The sequence below is a fragment of the Lissotriton helveticus genome, chromosome 5_1, assembly GCF_964261635.1.
Source record: "Lissotriton helveticus chromosome 5_1, aLisHel1.1, whole genome shotgun sequence".
NCBI lineage: Eukaryota > Metazoa > Chordata > Amphibia > Caudata > Salamandridae > Lissotriton > Lissotriton helveticus.
The window spans coordinates 1,256,060,822-1,256,085,451 of NC_136065.1; the positions used below are offsets into that span (position 1 = coordinate 1,256,060,822).

Genomic DNA, 24,630 nt, shown 5'->3' on the forward strand with positions numbered 1-24,630 from the left:
CGGGTCTTGATAAAATACCCGGGGACTTGTACAAACACGACATAAAGGTCTGGGCACCATATGTAAATTACTTATTTAATGTCTTATCCAGCAATTGTAAATTTCCAGATAGCTGGCGGGGTGCAGAGATTGTTTTAATTTTTAAAAAGGGCGATCGGTCTGCACCCTCTAACTATAGACCGATTAGCCTCATGGACATCCTGCAGAAATTATATTCAAGGCACATACTAACCTGTATAAACTCCTGGCTTGAGGAGAAAAGGGTACTCACAAAACTGCAAGCCGGGTTCAGGAGTAAGGTCAGTACCATAGACCAAGTTTTTAGGTTTTGTTGCCTGTATTGGAAATACGTCTTAATTAGGAAAGGGCATTTATACGTCGCTTTCGTAGACTTGAGAGCGGCATTTGATTTAGTGCCACGGGACCTCCTCTGGAGGTCCCTTGATGAGGCTGGGATGCCAGGATGCCTTCTGGCCCAAATAATCGAGCTGCATGCCAGGAACTTCGCCAAAGTGAGATGGGGCCCAAATAGCGAATTGACCCAAAATATACCAATAGAACGTGGAGTTCGCCAGGGATGCGTCCTGGCCCCAACCTTATTTTCACTTTTTGTGAACGGCATCCCTGCTCATCTGGAAGGCTGCACGAATGATTCGCCCCGACTTAATGGAGAAAGGGTGCCTGCGCTACTTTTCGCGGACAATACCATCTTGATCTCGCAAACCAAGAAAGGTCTCCAGGCGCTACTTAACTCCTTCAGTGAATACTGTGAGAAGAAAGGGCTGGAAATTAATGTAAATAAAACAAAGTGCATGGCCCTAAATCCAAGTAGGCCGGATAAAGGGTGCTTAACATTAGATGGTCAGGGTCTGGAACTAGTGGACCACTTTTCCTACTTAGGGGTTGAGATAGACCCGAAGTTTACTTGGAAACCCCAAATTGTGAAAAGCAAGGTGATTTTTGCCCAAAATATCGCACCCATTATCACTAAACTCAATGCAAGCACAAGTAAGGCTGTGACACCCGTTATGGAACTTTTTTAATTTAAAGTCCAATCAGCAGCTCTTTACGGGGCTGAGATCTGGGGGCCTTCTGCTAAGGATACTTTTTTGTTGATGGATAATAAATTCATGCGAAGTACAGTAAGGGTCCCTACAAGCACACCTTTAGTGCCTCTCCAATTGGATCTGAACTTTAAGAGGACAGATCATTATACCACCCTCAGGCCTTTAATGTTCTGGGTAAGATTGTGGCTGACACCAGAATTGGATGACTACAGGAAAGGGTTACAAGAAATAATGGGCTTAGACTCGCTGTTCTCTATTCCCTGGCTTAAACATATTAAATCATGGTTCTCCATCTTAGGTCTCCCACAGCTATGGGAGCACCCAGAAAGGCTACCGCATAACACAAAAGCGTTGGTGAAAAAAGTCTTTTGGTCTTTTATAAATAACCAATTAGTCAATGGGAATAGATGCGGGACTCTTGTGAATACTTTTGTATCCTTCAAGGATGAGCCCCTCTTTGAGATTTTCCTCGACGAAGTTGAGCCCCCCCTTGCAAAGACCTTATTTTTGAAGTTCAGGTATGGAAATCTTATGACCAATCACATAAAGGAATATTGGTCAAGGAAAAATAAAGATGAAACCAACATAGCAAGTGGGAATTGCTTAATGTGCGAGGGGAATTACAAAGAGGATGAGGTTCATATATTGTTCTTTTGTCAAGCATATTCCAAAGCCAGGGCAAAATGGATCAAACCCTTGTGTAACATTTTGGGAATTAGATCATGTCATCTGGCATATAGATTGATGAAGTCTGACACTTCCCAGATCATTGTTTTTAGCGTTAGCAGGTTCCTTCATTGTGTTTATATTGCCAGAAGCAAAAAAGGTTTAAAAATGTGACCAGAAACGCATTACCATTTTCTTGTACGATGTAACGGTGGTATACCCAACCATGCAGGCATGTGTTCTTATTTATCTTATTCATTGTGTCAAATTTTTAACGATTGTACATTGCAATAATGGTATGGTTTCATTTTTTAACATGTATGTATTTGTGCAATCTTTTATGGAAAAACTGCCGAAATAAAGAAATAAAGAAAGAAGAAATATGAGGGTGTGTATTTTCTTGAGAATGCAGGATAGTATGGCTAGTACTTCTGAGTCTAGGGGTGGGCACTTTTAAAATATATAACTGAATGTGATTAAGTGACTACTTTTGAGATATATATTGAAATAAGTTTACGCCCCCAATCTTTGGATGTGATTGAAATTAATTTATAGATTACATATTTGTCTCTCGGAGCATTGCCAAGTATGTTATTATCTGTGAGGTATTCAATAATCATGGTGATCATAATCCCTTAGCAGTCTACTTTATATTGCCCGCACCTAAAGTGGAGTACTTCATAATGACAATCATAATTGTTTAGTCAGGCACAAGGGACTCAGTTTAACTTGGAATCTTTTGGCTCCGAGTACTTTTCTTGCTAATCTGTTAAAACACCATTTAGCTCTATTTATGACATTTGTCACTTGAGGCTAGTCACCTTGGCATTATAAACTCTTCTATTGGATTGTGTAGCTCAATCAAAGTTTATTATTGAAGCCACTACAGCAGCATGATTCTAGTGCACCCAGATGGTTTGATAAAGCTTGTTCTACCACTAAGGGGCACCTTCAAATTGCCATGTCGAATAAGCCAAAGGATAGAGAGAAGATGACTCCTTGTAGAGCTTATTACAAGTATACATTAAAAAATAGAAAATTTGAATAAAAAGAAGCATATAGGAGTCCTTGATGGATGCCTGTAAATTGAAAGAGTCCCAAACATTCTAGTGAACGTTGGTTATTGCCATCAAAGTGAATAATGGCTCAATGGTCATTCTGGGTGCATGTAGTATTGCTGAGCAATGGCTATGTCATTTTAACAATATCTACTGTTAAAAAATCAGGTCTTGCCCTAATGTTGTCGATTAACTCTTAACAGAAAATCTAGTTTGACTATCTTTGATCATCATAAGATTGCTTTATCTCTGCAAAATAGTCCAACTGCCAAAGTCCATAGGCTGGATGGTGTGCTATAAATCTAATATTTATTTATTTATTTGTTTAGAGTTTTTATAGAGCGTGAACTTCACCCATTAGGGTATCAGAGCGCGTTACAGGAATCTGCAGTTGTAGAAAAAAGACTTGGAGTGGAAGGGTGTGTTGGATACATAGGAGATAAAAGAACAGATAATTACATTTTACATTTAAAATATACAATAAACAAGGTCCCAGGGTCCGTTGTGAGATGCCCGGAGGTGCCGGGTGGATAGTGTCTGGGTAGTCCAGGGGAATGCATTAGACCGAAGTAGAGTAAGGTCTCTGTATGATTAGAAGGCAACATTTGGGCGAGGAATTTGCCCATTAGGAAGGTTTTAGCATCTATTTTTGAAGCGAGCCAGAGAAGGCATTCTTCTAATGGCAGGTGGGAGTGAGTTCCATATTCTTGGTGCGGCCCCAGAGAAGGCCCGATTGTAGCCTTTCGTTTTTCGAAAACGTGCAGGTTGGAGCAAGAGGTCTCAGGTGGACCGGGTGTTTCTTGTTCCTCCGGATAATACTAGTTTCTGGGCAAAATATGTAGGGGAGTTAGAGTGTAATGCCTTGTGTGTGATACATCCTAAAGTGAGTTGGATTCTAGCCTGTAGAGGAAGCCAGTTCAGAGCTTTCAGATGTGGTGAAATGTGGTCAAATTTTCTTGAGCCTGTTAGTAGTATGGTGGCCGTGTTGAGGCAGGCTTTTAAAGGTGCAGATCTTGGGTAGTCCCGAGAGGGTAGAGCAGCCATAGTCGAGTCTAGAGATGACTAGTGACTGGACTGCCATTTTTAGGTCTGGAGTATCAAGGAAAGGTTTCAGTTTCCTTAGGTAGCTCAAGTGGAATCTGGCTCATTTAGCCATCGAGTTGATGTGGTCCCGCATGCTCAAGTTACAGTCATGGGTAATTCCAAGGGATTTGGCAGAATCCATGATGGTTGGAGGGCAGTTTAAGGCTGTGATGTCCTTAATCCATACCTGAGTCTCAGGGTTGGTTTTGGGTGGGGAAAGTAGATGAAATTCGGTCTTCTTTGCGTAGAGTTTGAGTTGATTGGAGGAGAGCTATTGGACAGTCAATTTCAGGGCTTCATTCAGGGAAATTATCTCCTCGAGAGAGGAAACTTTGATGTAGATCTGGGTGTCAGCAGCATACATGTGGTAGGAGATATTTGCGGTGTGTAGTACTTCGGCAAGCAGTTAGAAGTAAAGGTTGAAGAGGGTAGGGGACAGGGTTGATCCTTGGGGGACTCCAACTGTGACCGGAGAGGGAGCAGACAGGTTACCGTTAATTAGGAATCTCAGAGACCGGTTATGGAGGAAGGACCTAAACCATTCAAGAACAGAGCCATCCATTCCCATCCTGAGTTTAAGGCGTTCGAGCATTTTTTCATAATTGACCGCGTTGAACGCCGAGGATAGATCTAGGAGGATTAGGAGACAGGTTTTGCCTTGGTCAAGGGCTCGGACGGCGTCATCCATGATGTGAAGAATGGTGGTTTCCGTGCTGTGCTGTGCTGTGCTGTGCAGTGCCCTTGTCTTGTGGGTGCCAGGTAATAGGAAAGTGATAGCGTGGTGGTCCGACCAGTCACAAGGGTCTATAGCGATAAGCTTGACTATTGGTTCCTTAGCAATGATCCAGTCAAGAGTGGCACCTTTTGAGTGTGTAGGGAGTGGGCAGGCTTGGGTTAGGGCTTGGTTGGCCAGGAGATCTTTGATGGCGTTGACATGAGGATCCTTGGGGTCGTTCAAGTGCAGTTTGAAGTCACCAAGGAAAATGTCTTTAGAGTTGGAGGAAACCTTGACTGTGATGATTTCCATGAGGTGGTAAGTGAAGGCGTCATTCATGCCTGGGGGGTGGTAAAAGATGTGCTGATTACACAGTTAGGTGGTGTGGCTGCATATGGAAAGTGAAAGGTAGTCACAGGAGTCTGTGGTGTCTGCCAGGAGCTCCGTAATGAGGAGGTTATAGCAGTAAATGCAGGCAATGCCCCCCCCCTTTTGCTAGATTATCTGTCCAGCCTTGCAATGTCTTAGTTGGGAGTCACTAGGAGGTTCAGGCATGGAGATGAAGATTTGTTGAGCCACGATTCAGTCAGGATTGTTAAGTCAAAGTTTTAGATCAGTATGAGGTCTGCAATATCGGCGTCATGATTAACTGCTGAGCGGCAATTAATTAGGAGGCCAGATAAAGGGGGGTCGGAGAGAGTGTCATACGATGGGGCGGACAGGGGTACTGGCGTTAGGTTGCTATGAACAACACTTCTGTGGCGGAGGGTAGCTGATCTGTTGGGGTTGATTGTGACCGTGCGGATGGCATGTTCGACATTCATGTCTTGTGGACTAGGGGTTACTGAGACAGAGTTGTAGGAAAGGAGGATAGCTAGAATTTCCTCTTCAGTACGGTCTAGCGGACTAGGGGTGACAGGGGAAGAGTTGTAGGAGAGGAGAGGAGCTAGAATGTCCTCCTCCGAGAGGTGGCATGGTTGCTTGCGAGGGCGAAGGTGTCTCAAGGATAGCGGTAGTGGGTGATTGGAGATCTGTGATAGGGAGGGGGTGGGGTTCCATGGAGGCTTGAACTTAGAGAAGGAGAGTTCAGTAAGGTGAAGGAGGTTCTTTAGATCCAGAATTGAGTAATGGATGCTCTGCGTTAGTTTGGCTGCTCTGTAGTGCAGAGTTTCGATATCAATATAAGAGGAAGGCGCTTGAATGCAGGGGGACAGTGATTTGGTAGCGGTTCTATTGGCATGTATTGGTGGTAGGATAGAGGGGCTAGGTCGACTTGTGTCTTGGTCCAATGGAAGAGTTTCAGTCTAAAGGTCAGAGGGAGGAGCTGGCGGGGAGGAGACCAAAGGTCTGGGAACGATTCTGTTGGTAGGCTTAGGTGGCGTGATAGAAGGGTTAGGTTGATCTGAGTTGTGAGCTCTAGGGGGGGTAGTTTGTGGGTGACTGGACACGCTTGTCGGTGGGTCATCGGGGCAGTTGCTTATTGCCCGGCATCTGTCATGCACATGGTTTGTGAGGAAGGCAAAAAGGTCCGCAAATTTATTGTGGTTGTTAGTTGTAGCTTGTATCAAGACAATGCCGTTTTTGTAAATGTGATGGTGAGGTCAGGTCGCAAGAATGCAGTGAGCTTGGTCCCATATGGTATGTTCCTGGTTCCGTGTACATGAGGAGGTGCGCAATGGTTTTGCGCCATGAGGATGTTCTTCTAGAGTAGAAAATAAGGTCATTAATGACTGTGCCCTTGTCAGCGCTGTATGGTAAATCAGAAATCAGGGTCTCGGGTGAGTTTTCAGGGTGGAGTGCTTGAGTGATTTTGCAGCGGTTTTGGAGAGGTTGGGAGAATACAATCGAGTATAATAGTTTTCCCCAGTAGCAGTCAGGCCAGTTCATGCCATGTTAGCTAGGGTGGGGCAGTATAGGATCGAGAATGGGTCACTAAACAGCTGAACGTTGGGGAGCTCTGGTATTGGGATTGGTCATTTAATATTAATCTCTGGGCACCCATACTTACTAATGTTTTGAAACAGATGCATGTAAATCTGATTTGTCCAGTTCTTATAATTGTTCTAGTCTTTAATCAGGGAAACATACAGTATCCTCATTGTTACGGACCCATATCATTGCTGGAGTCTAAGAAAAAATAATTGGTAGATTTGTACAAGAAATAATCTTAGATTGGGCCACTGTCAATAAAATCTTATGCAAAACACAGTATGGTTTCTTTGAAGGCCTGGCTACCGTGGAGCAAAGTCTAAAACTTCACCTTAATAGGCTGCCCTTTCTACCTGGCCTTCATGGACTTACCTAGTGCTTTCAATTTTGTTAATCGGTCCAAATCGTGGCATTATCATAAAGAAACTGGTATGGACCCTCCTCAGTCTCCTTTCCCTTCCTCCTAACTCACCACTATGAGAAGTTGGCCTTGTGTATGCTGACCACTAATTAAAGTGGGCATCTTGTACCAGTCCAAACAACCCTTATTGATGATGAAGTTAAAGACAACCTTTATTGAAAGCTATCCTAGTGGTAGCTATGGAGAGCAGCCTTCAAGGTAAGTCTCAAAGGAATGTAAAGCAGCATGGTTTACCAGATTATAGCCTCCTGAATGACCAAATGAAAGGAGAACCACACAAGGTATATATAAAATATATGTATTTATTACTAAACACTTTCTACTAAACTCTTTTTGAGATTAGAGAACAAAGCACACAATATTAAATCACGAGAACAACAGTAAATAGCACAATACACAGTGGGCTCCAGGGGAGACCAACCCATATACTAGGAAAGTGGTATGACAACCAACACTTGACTAGACACAGTGCCTAGAGCACATAGAATCACTGGGACCCCTGAGGAACCTCCCACGGTAATGACACAGGGGACCCACAAGGGACGTGTGCAGTGTGAGAACACAGCTGCGAGCTCCGTTCAACTCTATGGGAAAGTCGCGGTTGTAATTTTAAAGATTAAGGACACTTTGGGAGGACTTTGAGCAAACCCTTTCAAACATAGAAGGTTCTAAGGCCAGCACCCATGTGAGCACTGGAGTACTAGTATTACCTAACCCAGGGATCCCGGGTGCATAGGAGTCAAATGATGTCGAGAATCTTCATCATTTTCATTGGCGTGAGGCTGCAAATTGCTGCTGCCCGGAAGATAAAAAGTGTCCGGTGTGATCCAAGCCTGGATTGGAGATGAGAAGAACGTGAAAGCAGAGGGGATAGAGTCTGGGTCACTTCAGGGTGACCAGGGGCACGATAGATGAATGCCCACCGATGTTGGGGGTTTCAGGTGTGAAGAGGTGAAGCTTGACTCTGCAGCCACGAGGACCAGGAGACGTCGACGATGACCAAAGTCCTGAGGTGAACAATGCTTTGGAGAGTTAGGGCACATCTGGAGCAACCAGGAAAGCCCACGGAAAGTCAAAGTTACCTTCACAGGGACCCACAGGTCGACGGACCAGGGATCGCGAAGGGACCTCGATAGGAATCACAAAATACCAGCCCACTGAACACTTGTGGAGTGTAGGCCGGTAATCTTCGGTGGTAACACTGATCAGTGTCAGGACTACAAGTAGCCTAAAGCACAGCCTCAGGGGTTGCCGGAAAGCATATGATGCGGCAAATGTACACAGTGCACAGGGGTTCGTTCGAGTTGCACGGTCCTCACGAGAGATGTGGACCTCAGAATTGATGAGGGCACAGATCAACCTCAGAGAACGTGGGAATCCAAATCTTCCTTCAGTCCTTCAGGAGCTGCATAGATGCAAACCGGTCAGATGTGTTTAGGTGCCTGCTTAGCAGGGGAGTAACTCCTTTACTCCAAGGGAGATTCTTCAGTCATCCAGCGTTGTGCAGATCGTCAAAGTACTTGGTTTCTGTAGCAGAGTTTAGTCCAGGTAATATCTAAAGTCCTGTAGTCAGGGTGTCCTACTTTATACCCAGGAAAGGGTTGGGACAAACTCTGGGGACCCACCTATGGGAGGGTCAGGACAGAGGGATGGCACAGGGACCCCAAATGTGCTCCCAGTGCATACACCAAGCACCCACCCAGCCCCAATACACTAAAGCCTGTCTGGGAGGTGGTCACACCTCCCTGTGATAGGAAACCTACTGTTCACCTTCCCCTGCCAGAGTTGTATCCATTAGCAGGAGGGCAGACCCGTGTCTTTGGCTGGCAGCATCCATCTTGTGATGCCAGGGTCGAGAAAGCTGGTACCGGGTGTACCGGTGTTGTCATATTTCTCCCTCTCGGAGGGTGGAATCATACCTCCCACACCAGTTACTCATATGGAGGTATGATTCCAAGGTGTTTGACACCAAACACAACATGTTTCCTTGCAACCGTTTTAAAGTTAGCATTTACTGTGAGGTTATAATGCACTTAAGAGTATATGGTTGGCTGCATCACAAACAACCCGGAATATAGGTTCCGAAGGCTGCAGAGGGGCTCTGCTCATGAAGGAGCACCCTCTCACATAAAACCGAGCACCCTGCCATCAGGATTGATAAGGCCTGCCATAGGGGTGACTGATACGTTTATATGTGCAGTGATATAGGATAGATATAGTGAACCTATATCTAAATAAGGGGTGCATGCACCACCTTACACAGGCTGCTGTAGCAGACCAGTTGTGCCATTTTGAATGGTCTCCCAGGGGTGGCATAATACATGCTGTAGCCCCTGGGAGGCATCTGTGGTACCTATGCCCTAGGTACATAGTATACCATATACTAGGGACATATAAGGGTTCCCCAGAATCCAATCTGGAGTGTACCTAAAGTATATGCAATCAATTTAGAGAAGAAAGCAGCTAGGCTGGGGTCCTGGATAGCAGGGTCCCAGCAGATTAAGTCGAAAACAGTGAAACATCAGCAAAAAGTGGGGGTAACTATAAGAAGCAGATCCCACTCTCCAACACCCACATTATTTATTATTATGGGTTAACTTTTGTTAAAGACCTTATTAAGCATGCTTGATTAGTAGGGGTGGGCGGAATTTGCGTAATCGCGTTACGCAAATCTCCATGAAACGGTAAAAAATGTCCGCGAACACTCAGAAATTCCGCGAACTCGCGGAATTGCTTGTTCACGATGCTTTTTTACTGATCGCAATCACGGTTTGCATGCTCGGGGGGAAATATCTCCTGAACACGCATTTTGAGAACGCGAACAAGCAAAACATTTCACGTAGTCTCGGATCACAGAATTTTGGGCAATTTCGTGTTCTCTGCGGAACGCGAAATTCCCCAAATTCCGCAAGCGGAACGGAATTTACCGCCCAGGCTGATTGATTAGTACGGTGGGTTTCCAATTGGAATAATCCTAGTGCAATCTTAAACTGACATATTATTGTTGATTGCTTGAAATGTGAGAATGGCCTTAAGATCCCTTGTTTGTCATATATTAACTCAGCTGTGGAAGATTTAGAAAGGTCGTCTTTATTTCTAAATCACCTTTCTATTTGTAAATTGGATAAAATCTGGGTTAAAAAACTTTGTGGGGTGGGAGGCGTTTCTCAAGAGAGAACACAGAAACTAAAAAGCCCATTGGATGGAACTACTTAGCACCATACTCAGTCTTCTGTCTTTGCCTTTAGGTCAATATAGTAATGATTCAATATGCCTTGTCCTTGTAATATTTTCAGATTAGACGCTGTTGCACTTTACCTTTTTCTGTGAATGTAAGTAATTTTCTAATAAAATGTTTTTCGTTCTAGTGCTCAAAACACATACATTTAGTAGATGTAGCCCAGCATTGTATTTTCTACAAATGTTATCCTGTGATGATCTCTGTTTTGATGTAGAATTGTTTTTTATATCTCCTTTGCGTCTCAGTAATTGTGTGTTGCTTTGCGTAATTATGAATTTTATGATTATATACTTATAATCAAATAATGATTGATGATGAGGATGCTAGAGAAAGTGGAGGATTGCATTGAGTGTGCCAGGACTTGAAATGTACATTGGTTCCATATTTAACCTCTTGCCTGTATTATCAAATATGTTACCCACCAGTCAGCTCGGGTGAAGCCTCACATTCGTCTGCTGTCTTTGGAGCAGGTGCGACGGGTGAAGAGTGGTCTGAAAGAAAAGGAATCAAGTTCAGTTTGAAGGTATAGATCATGCTCGTTCTATACATTGCAGCAAGAACCCTGGGCACTAGTGAATATAATCACGCCCTATCATTCCATAACACATTTTGTTCAAGCAATGTAAGGGCACTGCTCGAATAACTTTCAAATCCTCACATGCTCTGCTCGGTGTGAAGAGACCTTTGAATACAGCGCTATATGGCACTATATATAAATACCAATAACCAATCAAAAGCTTGTTAAGGAGCCAAATACTGCTCAGCTCATTTTTGTTCAGGGTGGTAATGCGCTGAGAGTTGCCTTTCCCTTCTTTAGCCGATGTTATGCTAAAATTAGTTTTAGACCTGCAGGGTCAGTGTTTATTTAATTTCCATACAGAGGTAATTAGAACCATGAGTACTTCCTAAACACAGGATGTGTCCATTGCAAAGATTTCAAAATCAGTACTCAGCAACTCCGGATACATATAGATCGCTGCAATAGCCGCCTTAACCCCCTAATCTATTTTAAAAGGAAAGTAAAGGAATTACTTCACGTTATTTAAATTTTTAGATTTGTCACAGCAGTGAACAAAATTCCACAGTACTCAAGAGACTATTATCAAAAAAACAATGTATTTTTATAAGATATATAAACATATCCTATTTCCTTTGCATAGGTATAAATCCAAATGTCCATTCATGTACGGCAACTCAAATATATACTGCTACCCAGTTTTCAACATGTGCAGTAGTTTGACACTTTTTTCACACAGTATATGGACAATATTTACAAATTTGCCATATATACATTATTCAACATTTATATACATGATTCCAATACAGTGATTGATGATACTATTTACAAAGAAGTGTCATATCGTCTTTATGTTATATGGTCAGGTCTAGGCAGCCCTTTCAGCTCGGAAATCATCCCTCTTACCTGGAGTGACAGAATGGCCAGTCTGGCACTTACAGAAGCACGGCACAGTGAGCCCTCGCAGGAAAGCAGCCTAGCAGATGTCACTCTCCCAACTTCTCTGAATGTGGCCAGTGTGTCTGAATGCATAGTGTCACAAACACAGATATGTATAATGAGGATAGGTGATACAATAGAAGGAAGGCACTCCATGAAGCCTTTTTTCCATCTTCTATCCTCAACCTTAATGTCCCAGTGACTTAGGGCCTCATTACGACTTTGGCGGTTTTGGAGCAGTGCTGCCATGCCGACGCCACACTCCAAGACTGCCAAAGCCGTACTGACACAGCCCGCCAGATTACAACTTTTTTAGTCTCTGGCAGGTAGTTCTTTGGCGTTCCCACACCAGTGCCTACGAAAAAGACACAGCAAAGGCAGTTCCTGGAAGGCATGGACAGGTGCAGTCCGTGCTGCGCAGGAACTGGTATGAGTGCACCGAGGGGCACAACATGTGCATCCCATGGCCCTGAGGCAACAGGTGGCCCTATACGGGCCCCTTTGTTTCCTTGTAATATTCTTGGCGGTGCCGCAGCAGCACCGCTAAACAAATTGTGGCCTCAAGATCGCCGCAATACTGCAGTGATCTCTGATCCCTGACAGTTGCAGTGATCCCATGATGGTCCAACTGCCCAACTTGTAATAGGGCCTCGGACTGCCGGTGGGGTAATTAGGTACTTAATCTAAACAGAAGACACACCCCACCTAGTGCTCCAATGGCAGAATTCCTCCCAGAGCTGGTGGTCATCAATCCATTGTTATCCCCTCTAATGTCAACTATGCATGCCTTGGCCAGCGCTAAACTCTCTTGAATCAGTAGACAGGGAGACTCAGGAGTGATGCATATAAGGAGGCCTGTGAGCCTGTGCATGTGCAAAAAACGTGTTTGGTCCCTAACCCTTAGCCATGCTGTTACATGAAAACTGTGGGGCAAATTTACTAGTTTTGCATGGAATTCATTATGACAGACAAAACTGCTGTGCTGCGATGTGTGAAAGGGAGAGAGCAGGACAGAGACCCTATCTGCAAAGATATGGTGCTGCTGCTCTCTTAAGTGCTGGCACACTTTCTGACTATGTAGCACCAACACACACCTCTGCACCATAGTACAAAGGAATGTGTGTGAGTCTAGCATAGTCTAGCATAGGTTTTGTACATGAAGGGCATCCATACAGTGCAAAATACTACGCCAACACTTTAAACCTTTTACCATTGTAGATATACTGTACAATATAGCACACATGCAAAGTGTAAAACGTTTGGAGAAAATAATACATTTCTCCTTCTCTGTCCCTGCCTCGAGGAGGCACAATTTTGTGAGGTAAAGCAAAGTCTACACATGTTTGATGGAAACATGGAAACGACCCATGCACCACCCATTAATGGCCCTTGATTCAGAGTAATGGCAAGCAGTGCAAAGTGCTCCTTTTTGTTACTATTAAGCAACTTAGATAACAAATAAACACTTTGTGATGGGTTACTTTACTTCTTGTGACTTTGCAAGTTTTTTTAAAATCTGACCCTAGGAGCACAGTTGTATGCAATTACATCTGTTACTTGGTAAACAGACAAAATATCGAGTTAAAAATATCGAATGGACATAATATCGAGTCCAAAATATAGGCTGGACAAAATATCGAATGGACAGAATATAGACATCAAAAATATCGTTTTGAAGGTAAGTAATGTAATATCGAATTTTAAAATATAGATAGTCAAAATAGCGAAGTACATAATGTAGTTTAGTTAAAATATCGAAAATTTAATAATATCAATTTTTTTATAGTGTATTTTATGTGTTAAAAGTGTTTATGTTATAATGTAATTTAATTAATGAATTTAATGTTATTTAAATTTTGCGTAATTTAATTCTGTAGCGGGTTGTGGGTTTATAGGGGAATAGGGTGGGAAGTAATTTAATTATAATTATTTAAATATGTAAATTTATTCATTGGTATTTGTTTATAATTAATTGTTAAATAATTTTTATTTTGTAATTAATTAAATGTTAATTACCAATTAATTTTATTTAATTGATTAATTGCTAATTATGTTAATTTTAATAATTTATTTTCTGTAGCGGGTTGTGGGTTTATAGGGGAATTGGGTGGGAAGTAATTTATTTATAATTAATTAAATATGTAAAATTATTTATTGGTATTTATTTACAATTAATTGTTAATTAATTTTTTAAGGGTAATGAATCAAAATATAATTGCCAATGAATTTTATTTAATTGATTAATTGCTAATTATGTTAATTTTACAAATTTATTTTCTGTAGCGGGTTGTGGGTTTATAGGGGAATAGGGCGGGAAGTAATTTATTTATAACTAATTAAATAATTCTATTTATTTAATTGTATTTAATTTGAATTAATTGTTAATTAATTTTTAATTGTTAAATAATTAATTGTTAATTTGTATTAATAGGTAACTAATTGTAATAATTAATTTTAATTGATTAATTATTATATTATATTAAATTGGTAATAACTTTAAATTAATTTTTTATAGATATTAATTTATATTTTTTAAATAAATATATGAAGTATTTATTTTCCCTACTGTTGCCCTCTCTGGAGTGGGAATAGTAATTTTAACCCCTACGCTATCCAATGCTTTCCCTACTGTTGCACTCTTTGGAGTGGGAATGGTAATTTTTACCCCTACGCTATCCAACGCTTTCCCTACTGTTGCACTTTTTGGAGTGGGAATAGTAATTTTGACCCCTACGCTATCCAACGCTTTCCCTACTGTTGCACTCTTTGGAGTGGGAATAGTAATTTTTACCCCTATGCTATCCAACGCTTTCCCTAATGTTGCACCCACTGGAGTGGAAATAGTAATTTTTACCCCTATGCTATCCAACACTTTCCCTACTGTTGAACCCACTGGAGTGGGAATAGTAATTTTTACCCCTACGCTATCCAACGCTTTCTCTACTGTTGCACCCACTGGAGTGGGAATAGTAATTGTTACCCCAACGCTATCCAACGCTTTCACCACTGTTGCACCCACTGGAGTGGTAATAGTAATTTTTACCTCTACGCTAACCAACGCTTTCCCTACTGTTGCACTCACTGGAGTGGGAATAGTAATTTTTACCCCTACGCTATCCAACGCTTTCCCTACTGTTGCACTCACTGGAGTGGGAATAGTAAATTTTACCCCTACGCTATCCAACGCTTTCCCTACTGTTGCACCCACTGGAGTGGGAATAGTAATTTTTACCCCTACGCTATCCAATACTTTCCCTACTGTTGCACTCTTTGCAGTGGGAATAGTAATTTTAACCCCTATGCTATCCAACGTTTTCCCTACTGTTGCACTCTTTGGAGTTGGAATAGTAATTTTTACCCCTACGCTATCCAACGTTTTCCCTACTGTTGCACCCACTGGAGTGGGAATAGTAATTTTTAGACCTACGCTATCCAACGCTTTCCCTACTGTTGCACTCTTTGGAGTGGGAATAGTAATTTTTACCCCTACGCTATCCAACGCTTTCCCTACTGTTGCACTCTTTGGAGTGGGAATAGTAATTTTTACCCCTACGCTATCCAACGCTTTCCCTACTATTGCACCCACTGGAGTGGAAATAGTAATTTTTACCCCTACGTTATCCAATGCTTTCCCTACTGTTGAACCCACTGGAGTGGGAATAGTAATTTTTACCCCTACGCTATCCAACGCTTTCTCTACTGTTGCACCCACTGGAGTGGGAATAGTAATTTTTACCCCTACGCTATCTAACGCTTTCACCACTGTAGCACCCACTGGAGTGGGAATAGTAATTTTTAACTCTACGCTATCCAATGCTTACCCTACTGTTGCACTCACTGGAGTGGGAATAGTAATTTTTACCCCTACTCTATCCAACGCTTTCCCTACTGTTGCACTCACTGGAGTGGGAATAGTAATTTTTACCCCTACGCTATCCAACGCTTTCCCTACTGTTGCACCCACTGGAGTGGGAATAGTAATTTTTACCCCAACGCTATCCAACGCTTTCCCTACTGTTGCACCCACTGGAGTGGGAATAGTAACTTTTACCCCTACGCTATCCAACGCTTTCCCTACTGTTGCACTCACTGGAGTGGGAATAGTAATTTGTACCCCTACGCTATACAACGCTTTCCCTACTGTTGCACTCTTTGGAGTGGGAATAGTAATTTTTACCCCTACGCTATCCAACGTTTTCCCTACTGTTGCACTCTTTGGAGTTGGAATAGTAATTTTGACCCCTACGCTATCCAACGCTTTCCCTACTGTTGCACCCACTAGAGTGGAAATAGAAATTTTTACCCCTACGCTATCCAACGCTTTCCCTACTGTTGCACTCACTGGAGTGGGAATAGTAATTTGTACCCCTACGCTATACAACGTTTTCCCTACTGTTGCACCCACTGGAGTGGGAATAGTAATTTTTAGACCTACGCTATCCAACGCTTTCCCTACTGTTGCACTCTTTGGAGTGGGATTAGTAATTTTGACCCCTACGCTATCCAACGCTTTCCCTACTGTTGCACCCACTAGAGTGGAAATAGAAATTTTTACCCCTACGCTATCCAACACTTTCCCTACTGTTGAACCCACTGGAGTGGGAATAGTAATTTTTACCCCTACGCTATCCAACACTTTCTCTACTGTTGCACCCACTGGAGTGGGAATAGTAATTTTTACCCCTATGCTATCCAACGCTTTCACCACTGTTGCACCCACTGGAGTGGGAATAGTAATTTTTACCTCTACGCTATCCAACGCTTTCCCTACTGTTGCACTCACTGGAGTGGGAATAGTAACTTTTACCCCTACGCTATCCAACGCTTTCCCTACTGTTGCACTCACTGGAGTGGGAATAGTAATTTGTACCCCTACGCTATACAACGCTTTCCCTACTGTTGCACTCTTTGGAGTGGGAATAGTAATTTTTACCCCTACGCTATCCAACGTTTTCCCTACTGTTGCACTCTTTGGAGTTGGAATAGTAATTTTTACCCCTACGCTATCCAACGTTTTCCCTACTGTTGCACCCACTGGAGTGGGAATAGTAATTTTTAGACCTACACTATCCAACGCTTTCCCTACTGTTGCACTCTTTGGAGTGGGAATAGTAATTTTGACCCCTACGCTATCCAACGCTTTCCCTACTGTTGCACCCACTGGAGTGGAAATAGTAATTTTTACCCCTACGCTATCCAACACTTTCCCTACTGTTGAACCCACTGGAGTGGGAATAGTAATTTTTACCCCTACGCTATCCAACACTTTCTCTACTGTTGCACCCACTGGAGTGGGAATAGTAATTTTTACCCCTACGCTATCCAACGCTTTCACCACTGTTGCACCCACTGGAGTGGGAATAGTAATTTTTACCTCTACGCTATCCAACGCTTTCCCTACTGTTGCACTCACTGGAGTGGGAATAGTAATTTTTACCCCTATGCTATCCAGCGCTTTCCCTACTGTTGCACTCACTGGAGTGGGAATAGTAATTTTTACCCCTACGCTATCCAACGCTTTCCCTACTGTTGCACCCACTGGAGTGGGAATAGTAATTTTTACCCCTACGCTATCCAACGGTTTCCCTACTGTTGCACCCACTGGTGTAGGAATAGTAAATTTTACCCCTACGCTATCCAACGCTTTCCCAACTGTTGCACTCACTGGAGTAGGAATTGTAATTTTTACCCCTACGCTATCCAATGCTTTCCCTACTGTTGCACTCTTTGGAGTGGGAATCGTAATTTTAACCCCTATGCTATCCAACATTTTCCCTACTGTTGCACTCTTTGGAGTTGGAATAGTAATTTTTACCCCTACGCTATCCAACGTTTTCCCTACTGTTGCACCCACTGGAGTGGGAATAGTAATTTTTAGACCTACGCTATCCAACGCTTTCCCTACTGTTGCACTCTTTGGAGTGGGAAGAGTAATTTTTACCCCTACGCTATCCAACGCTTTCCCTACTGTTGCACTCTTTGGAGTGGGAATAGTAATTTTTACCCCTACGCTATCCAACGCTTTCCCTACGGTTGCACCCACTGGAGTGGAAATAGTAATTTTTACCCCTACGTTATCCAATGCTTTCCCTACTGTTGAACCCACTGGAGTGGGAATAGTAATTTTTACCCCTACGCTATCCAACGCTTTCTCTACTGTTGCACCCACTGGAGTGGGAATAGTAATTTTTACCCCTACGCTATCTAACGCTTTCACCACTGTTGCACCCACTGGAGTGGGAATAGTAATTTTTATCTCTACGCTATCCAATGCTTTCCCTACCGTTTCACTCACTGGAGTGGGAATAGTAATTTTTACCCCTACGCTATCCAACGCTTTCCCTACTGTTGCACTCACTGGAGTGGGAATAGTAATTTTTACCCCTACGCTATCCAACGCTTTCCCTACTGTTGCACCCACTGGAGTGGGAATAGTAATTTTTACCCCTACGCTATCCAACGCTTTCCCTACTGTTGCACCCACTGGAGTGGGAATAGTAATTTTTACCTCTACGCTATCCAATGCTTTCCCTACTGTTGCACTCACTGGAGTGGGAATAGTAATTTTTACCCCTACGCTATCCAACGCTTTCCCTACTGTTGCACTCACTGGAGTGGGAATAGTAATTTTTACCCCTACGCTATCCAACGCTTTCCCTACTGTTGCACCCACTGGAGTGGGAATAGTAATTTTTACCCCTACGCTATCCAACGCTTTCCCTACTGTTGCACCCACTGGAGTGGGAATAGTAACTTTTACCCCTACGCTATCCAACGCTTTCCCTACTGTTGCACTCACTTGAGTGGGAATAGTAATTTTTACCCCTACGCTATACAACGCTTTCCCTACTGTTGCACTCTTTGGAGTGGGAATAGTAAATTTTTACCCCTACGCTATCCAACGTTTTCCCTACTGTTGCACTCTTTGGAGTTGGAATAGTAATTTTTACCCCTACGCTATCCAACGTTTTCCCTACTGTTGCTCCCACTGGAGTGGGAATAGTAATTTTTAGACCTACGCTATCCAACGCTTTCCCTACTGTTGCACTCTTTGGAGTGGGAATAGTAATTTTGACCCCTACGCTATCCAACGCTTTCCCTACTGTTGCACCCACTGGAGTGGAAATAGTAACTTTTTACCCCTACGCTATCCAACACTTTCCCTACTGTTGAACCCACTGGAGTGGGAATAGTAATTTTTACCCCTACGCTATCCAACGCTTTCTCTACTGTTGCACCCACTGGAGTGGGAATAGTAATTTTTACCCCTACGCTATCCAACGCTTTCACCACTGTTGCACCCACTGGAGTGGGAATAGTAATTTTTACCTCTACGCTATCCAACGCTTTCCCTACTGTTGCACTCACTGGAGTGGGAATAGTAATTTTTACCCCTACGCTATCCAGCGCTTTCCCTACTGTTGCACTCACTGGAGTGGGAATAGTAATTTTTACCCCTACGCTATCCAACGCTTTCCCTACTGTTGCACCCACTGGAGTGAGAATAGTAATTTTTACCCTTACGCTATCCAACGGTTTCCCTACTGTTGCACCCACTGGTGTAGGAATAGTAAATTTTACCCCTACGCTATCCAACGCTTTCCCTACTGTTGCACTCACTGGAGTGGGAATAGTAATTTTTACCCCTACGCTATCCAATGCTTTCCCTACTGTTGCACTCGTTGGAGTGGGAATAGTAATTTTAACCCCTATGCTATCCAACGTTTTCCCTACTGTTGCACTCTTTGGAGTTAGAATAGTAATTTTTACCCCTACGCTATCCAACGTTTTCCCTACTGTTGCACCCACTGGAGTGGGAATAGTAATTTTTAGACCTACGCTATCCAACGCTTTCCCTACTGTTGCACTCTTTGGAGTGGGAAGAGTAATTTTTACCCCTACGCTATCCAACGCTTTCCCTACTGTTGCACTCTTTGGAGTGGGAATAGTAATTTTTACCCCTACGCTATCCAACGCTTTCCCTATGGTTGCACCCACTGGAGTGGAAATAGTAATTTTTACCCCTACGTTATCCATTGCTTTCCCTACTGTTGAACCCACTGGAGTGGTAATAGTAATTTTTACCCCTACGCTATCCAACGCTTTCTCTACTGTTGCACCCACTGGAGTGGGAATAGTAATTTTTACCCCTACGCTATCTAACGCTTTCACCACTGTTGCACCCACTGGAGTGGGAATAGTAATTTTTACCTCTACGCTATCCAATGCTTTCCCTACTGTTTCACTCACTGGAGTGGGAATAGTAATATTTACCCCTACGCTATCCAACGCTTTCCCTACTGTTGCACTCACTGGAGTGGGAATAGTAATTTTTACCCCTACGCTATCCAACGCTTTCCCTACTGTTGCACACACTGGAGTGGGAATAGTAATTTTTACCCCTACGCTATCCAACGCTTTCCCTACTGCTGCACTCTTTGGAGTGGGAATAGTAATTTTTACCCCTACGCTATCCAACGCTTTCCCTTCTGTTGCACCCACTGGAGTGGAAATAGTAATTTTTACCCCTACGTTATCCAATGCTTTCCCTACTGTTGAACCCACTGGAGTGGGAATAGTAATTTTTACCCCTACGCTATCCAACGCTTTCTCTACTGTTGCACCCACTGGAGTGGGAATAGTAATTTTTACCCCTACACTATCTAGTGCTTTCACCACTGTAGCACCCACTGGAGTGGGAATAGTAATTTTTACCTCTACGCTATCCAATGGTCTCTACCACCTACCACACTGCTGCAAGCGCGCTGGACTAGCGCTGTGGAAATTTTAACCTTTTGCTCGTTTTTGTTTGCATTACCTTTGTGTTTGTATTGGGTTTATACCTTACCTTGTTTTTAACTTCTGGCCTTCTGCCTACACTTCGCTCCCCATACTGCATATAAAAAGGCCTATTGTTGACATCGTTGCACGGCCGGTGCTCTGGTCGGATCATTGGCTGATTGGGTTTTCTGTGTTGGAAATCGGGCGATCTGGTATCTGTGCCCCCGCAGTGCCCAGAGCTGCTTCAAGAGCTTTGCACAGAGTGACGCCTGCCATGTTGGAGCAGGCGCTCATGGAACATCCGTGTTCTCTCTCGGGCGACCCGGAAAGAGACACCGAGGCCCTGCAGCGATGGTTGACGGAGAGGTTAGATACTCTCGCCCCAAAGGTAACCCCCCGGTCCACCGCGATACGGCAATCTGCGCCATGGTACACCGAGGCGCTGCGTCTGGCTCGCAGCCATTGTAAGGTTGCTGAGCGGGCTTGGCGCCTTCAGTATGATGCGGAGGCTAAACTCGCCTATAGGTCTATGGTGAAGGCCTATCACCGGGATATCCTTGGCGCCAAGCGGGACTATCTTGCTAGGAGGATTGAGGCATCGGTGAACTCCTGCAAGGAGATCTTCACGATAGTGAAGGAGTTCACGTCCCCGACCTCTTATTCACCCCCGCCTGTATCACCTGAGGCGTGGGCGTGTGATCTTGCCACCTTTTTCACCAACAAGATTAAGGCAATTCAGGCCTCCTTCTCGGAGAGCTAGTTGGAGGATGGCTGCGGCTCTGGGGTAGGACCTGGAACTTCGCCCGTGTCCACGGCAGTACTGGCTGACTTTCCACCTGTCTCCAGTGACATGTCTCGGACTCTGCTGGCCAGCCTTAAATCTGGCTCACCACTGGACCCCTGCCCCGCCAAATTCTTGGCGGGGATGGCGGCAGTGGTGGATCCCTTGGTCAACCCGATCCTCAACGCCTCCTTGCGGGAGGGGATTGTTCCTCGCACCTGGAAAAGGGCGATGGTGATCCCCCTCCTGAAAAAGCCTGGTCTTGATGCCGAGGTATTGGCCAATTATAGGCCAATTTCACTTCTCCCGGCTTTGGCTAAGATCACGGAGAAACATGTCCATGGTGTCTTGTCGAGCTTTCTCGAAACCAACAATTTGCTCCATCCATCCCAATCCGGTTTCCGTCCGAATTTCAGTACGGAAACAGCGTTGGTGGAGGTCTCTGAGATCATCAGGGAGACCTTGGATGTGGGTGGCAAGGCCATGTTAGTCATGTTGGACCTGTCGGCGGCCTTCGACACCGTCCCCCATGAAGCGCTTCTCGCCAGGCTTTATGACATCGGCCTAAGAGGGACGGTGTTCAGATGGTTTAAATCTTTTCTGGAAGACCGCCGCCAGACGGTCTGGGTTTCCCAGAGCTCTGCCGAGATGCCGCCATTGGGAGTTGGGGTTCCACAGGGATCTGTGTTGAGCCCGACATTGTTCAACATCTTTATGTCCCCTCTGGCGGCTGCGGTGGAGGCCTGTGGAGCCCAGATCGTGTCCTACGCCGACGACACGCAACTCCTCTTCACTTGTGGCAAAGATCAGCCATTTGATGGGGAGAGAATTCGGGACTGCCTGGATATGGTCTTCGGCTGGTTCCAGCGTAATAGCCTGAAGGCCAACTCCAGCAAGTCAGAGGTTTTATTCTTCGGCTGTGACATCGATCCCGAATGGCGGCAGTGGTGGCCGGCCGCAATGTGCCCTCCGGCGCAGTCCTCCCAGGTCGCCAAGAACCTCGGTGTTAGGCTTGACAACAAGCTCTCTCTGAGAGCGCATGTCCTCGGCCTGTCTGGCACTTGCTTCGGTGTTCTAAAAATGCTCCGCAAGTTTCTTCCTTTACTATCTGCGGAGCACAGACGGATCACAGTGCAGGCGCTAATCGGATCCAGGCTGGATTATGCCAATGCCCTCTTTTTAGGCTTACCGGACTATCTGGTCCAGCGCCTGCAGGTGGCACAGAACTCCGCAGCCCGTGCGATCTTTGGTCTGCATAGACGAACACGGGCTTCTGGGCTGCTGCAGACGCTGCATTGGTTGCCAATCCGGAAACGGATTATGTTTAAATCCCTGACGCTGGTACACAAAGCTCTCTTTGGGTCAGGTGCGGGATATTTGCAGAAGAGATTGGCCTTTTATCGTCCTGCACGCTCTCTGCGTTCTGAATCCCTTTTTACTGTGGTGGTCCCACGGGTGAGGAAGGCCCGGACGGGGGGGCGCTCTTTTAGCCTCAAGGCCTCCAAGTTGTGGAACTCGCTTCCATTGGCACTTCGCAGCACTTCCAATCTGCTTCAATTTAGAAGGAACCTGAAAACTTGGCTTTTTAATCTTTCTGTTTAGGTGGATCTTTCTTTCTTCCTGCTTTTGGGATCTGTTATTCATGTTATGTTTTTACACTGTAGCTGACTGTGGAAAGCGCCGGGACACTCTTTTAGAGTAGCCGTGCGCTATACAAACGCATTTTAACATAACATAACACATAACAATGCTTACCCTACTGTTGCACTCACTGGAGTGGGAATAGTAATTTTTACCCCTACGCTATCCAACGCTTTCCCTACTGTTGCACTCACTGGAGTGGGAATAGTAATTTTTACCCCTACGCTATCCAACGCTTTCCCTACTGTTGCACCCACTGGAGTGGGAATAGTAATTTTTACCCCTACGCTATCCAACGCTTTCCCTACTGTTGCACCCACTGGAGTGGGAATAGTAACTTTTACCCCTACGCTATCCAACGCTTTCCCTACTGTTGCACTCACTGGAGTGGGAATAGTAATTTGTACCCCTACGCTATACAACGATTTCCCTACTGTTGCACTCTTTGGAGTGGGAATAGTAATTTTTACCCCTACGCTATCCAACGTTTTCCCTACTGTTGCACTCTTTGGAGTTGGAATAGTAATTTTTACCCCTACGCTATCCAACGTTTTCCCCTCTGTTGCACCCACTGGAGTGGGAATAGTAATTTTTAGACCTACGCTATCCAACGCTTTCCCTACTGTTGCACTCTTTGGAGTGGGAATAGTAATTTTGATCCCTACGCTATCCAACGCTTTCCCTACTATTGCACCCACTGGAGTGGAAATAGTAATTTTTACCCCTACGCTATCCAACACTTTCCCTACTGTTGAACCCACTGGAGTGGGAATAGTAATTTTTACCCCTACGCTATCCAACGCTTTCTCTACTGTTGCACCCACTGAAGTGGGAATAGTAATTTTTACCCCTACGCTATCCAATGCTTTCACCACTGTTGCACCCACTGGAGTGGGAATAGTAATTTTTACCTCTACGCTATCCAACGCTTTCCCTACTGTTGCACTCACTGGAGTGGGAATAGTAATTTTTACCCCTACGCTATCAAGCGCTTTCCCTACTGTTGCACTCACTGGAGTGGGAATAGTAATTTTTACCCCTACGCTATCCAACGCTTTCCCTACTGTTGCACCCACTGGAGTGGGAATAGTAATTTTTACCCCTACGCTATCCAACGGTTTCCCTACTGTTGGACCCACTGGTGTAGGAATAGTAAATTTTACCCCTACGCTATCCAACGCTTTCCCAACTGTTGCACTCACTGGAGTGGGAATAGTAATTTTTACCCCTACGCTATCCAATGCTTTCCCTACTGTTGCACTCTTTGGAGTGGGAATCATAATTTTAACCCCTATGCTATCCAACATTTTCCCTACTGTTGCACTCTTTGGAGTTGGAATAGTAATTTTTACCCCTACGCTATCCAACGTTTTCCCTACTGTTGAACCCACTGGAGTGGGAATAGTAATTTTTAGACCTACGCTATCCAACGCTTTCCCTACTGTTGCACTCTTTGGAGTGGGAAGAGTAATTTTTACCCCTACGCTATCCAACGCTTTCCCTACTGTTGCACTCTTTGGAGTGGGAATAGTAATTTTTACCCCTACGCTATCCAACGCTTTCCCTACGGTTGCACCCACTGGAGTGGAAATAGTAATTTTTACCCCTACGTTATCCAATGCTTTCCCTACTGTTGAACCCACTGGAGTGGGAATAGTAATTTTAACCCTACGCTATCCAATGCTTTCTCTACTGTTGCACCCACTGGAGTGGGAATAGTAATTTTTACCCCTACGCTATCTAACGCTTTCACCACTGTTGCACCCACTGGAGTGGGAATAGTAATTTTTA

General features: G+C 44.2%; 1 gene segment (V, D, J or C); it reads right to left on the bottom strand.

Annotated features, from left to right (window-relative positions):
• The window catches only part of LOC144753568 (T cell receptor delta constant-like), a 147,164-nt gene that overhangs the window by 26,900 nt on the left and 95,634 nt on the right, over positions 1–24,630 (bottom strand). The window contains 1 exon segment of the C gene segment in view: positions 10,603–10,671. Within this exon segment, the coding sequence occupies positions 10,603–10,671 (69 nt within the window).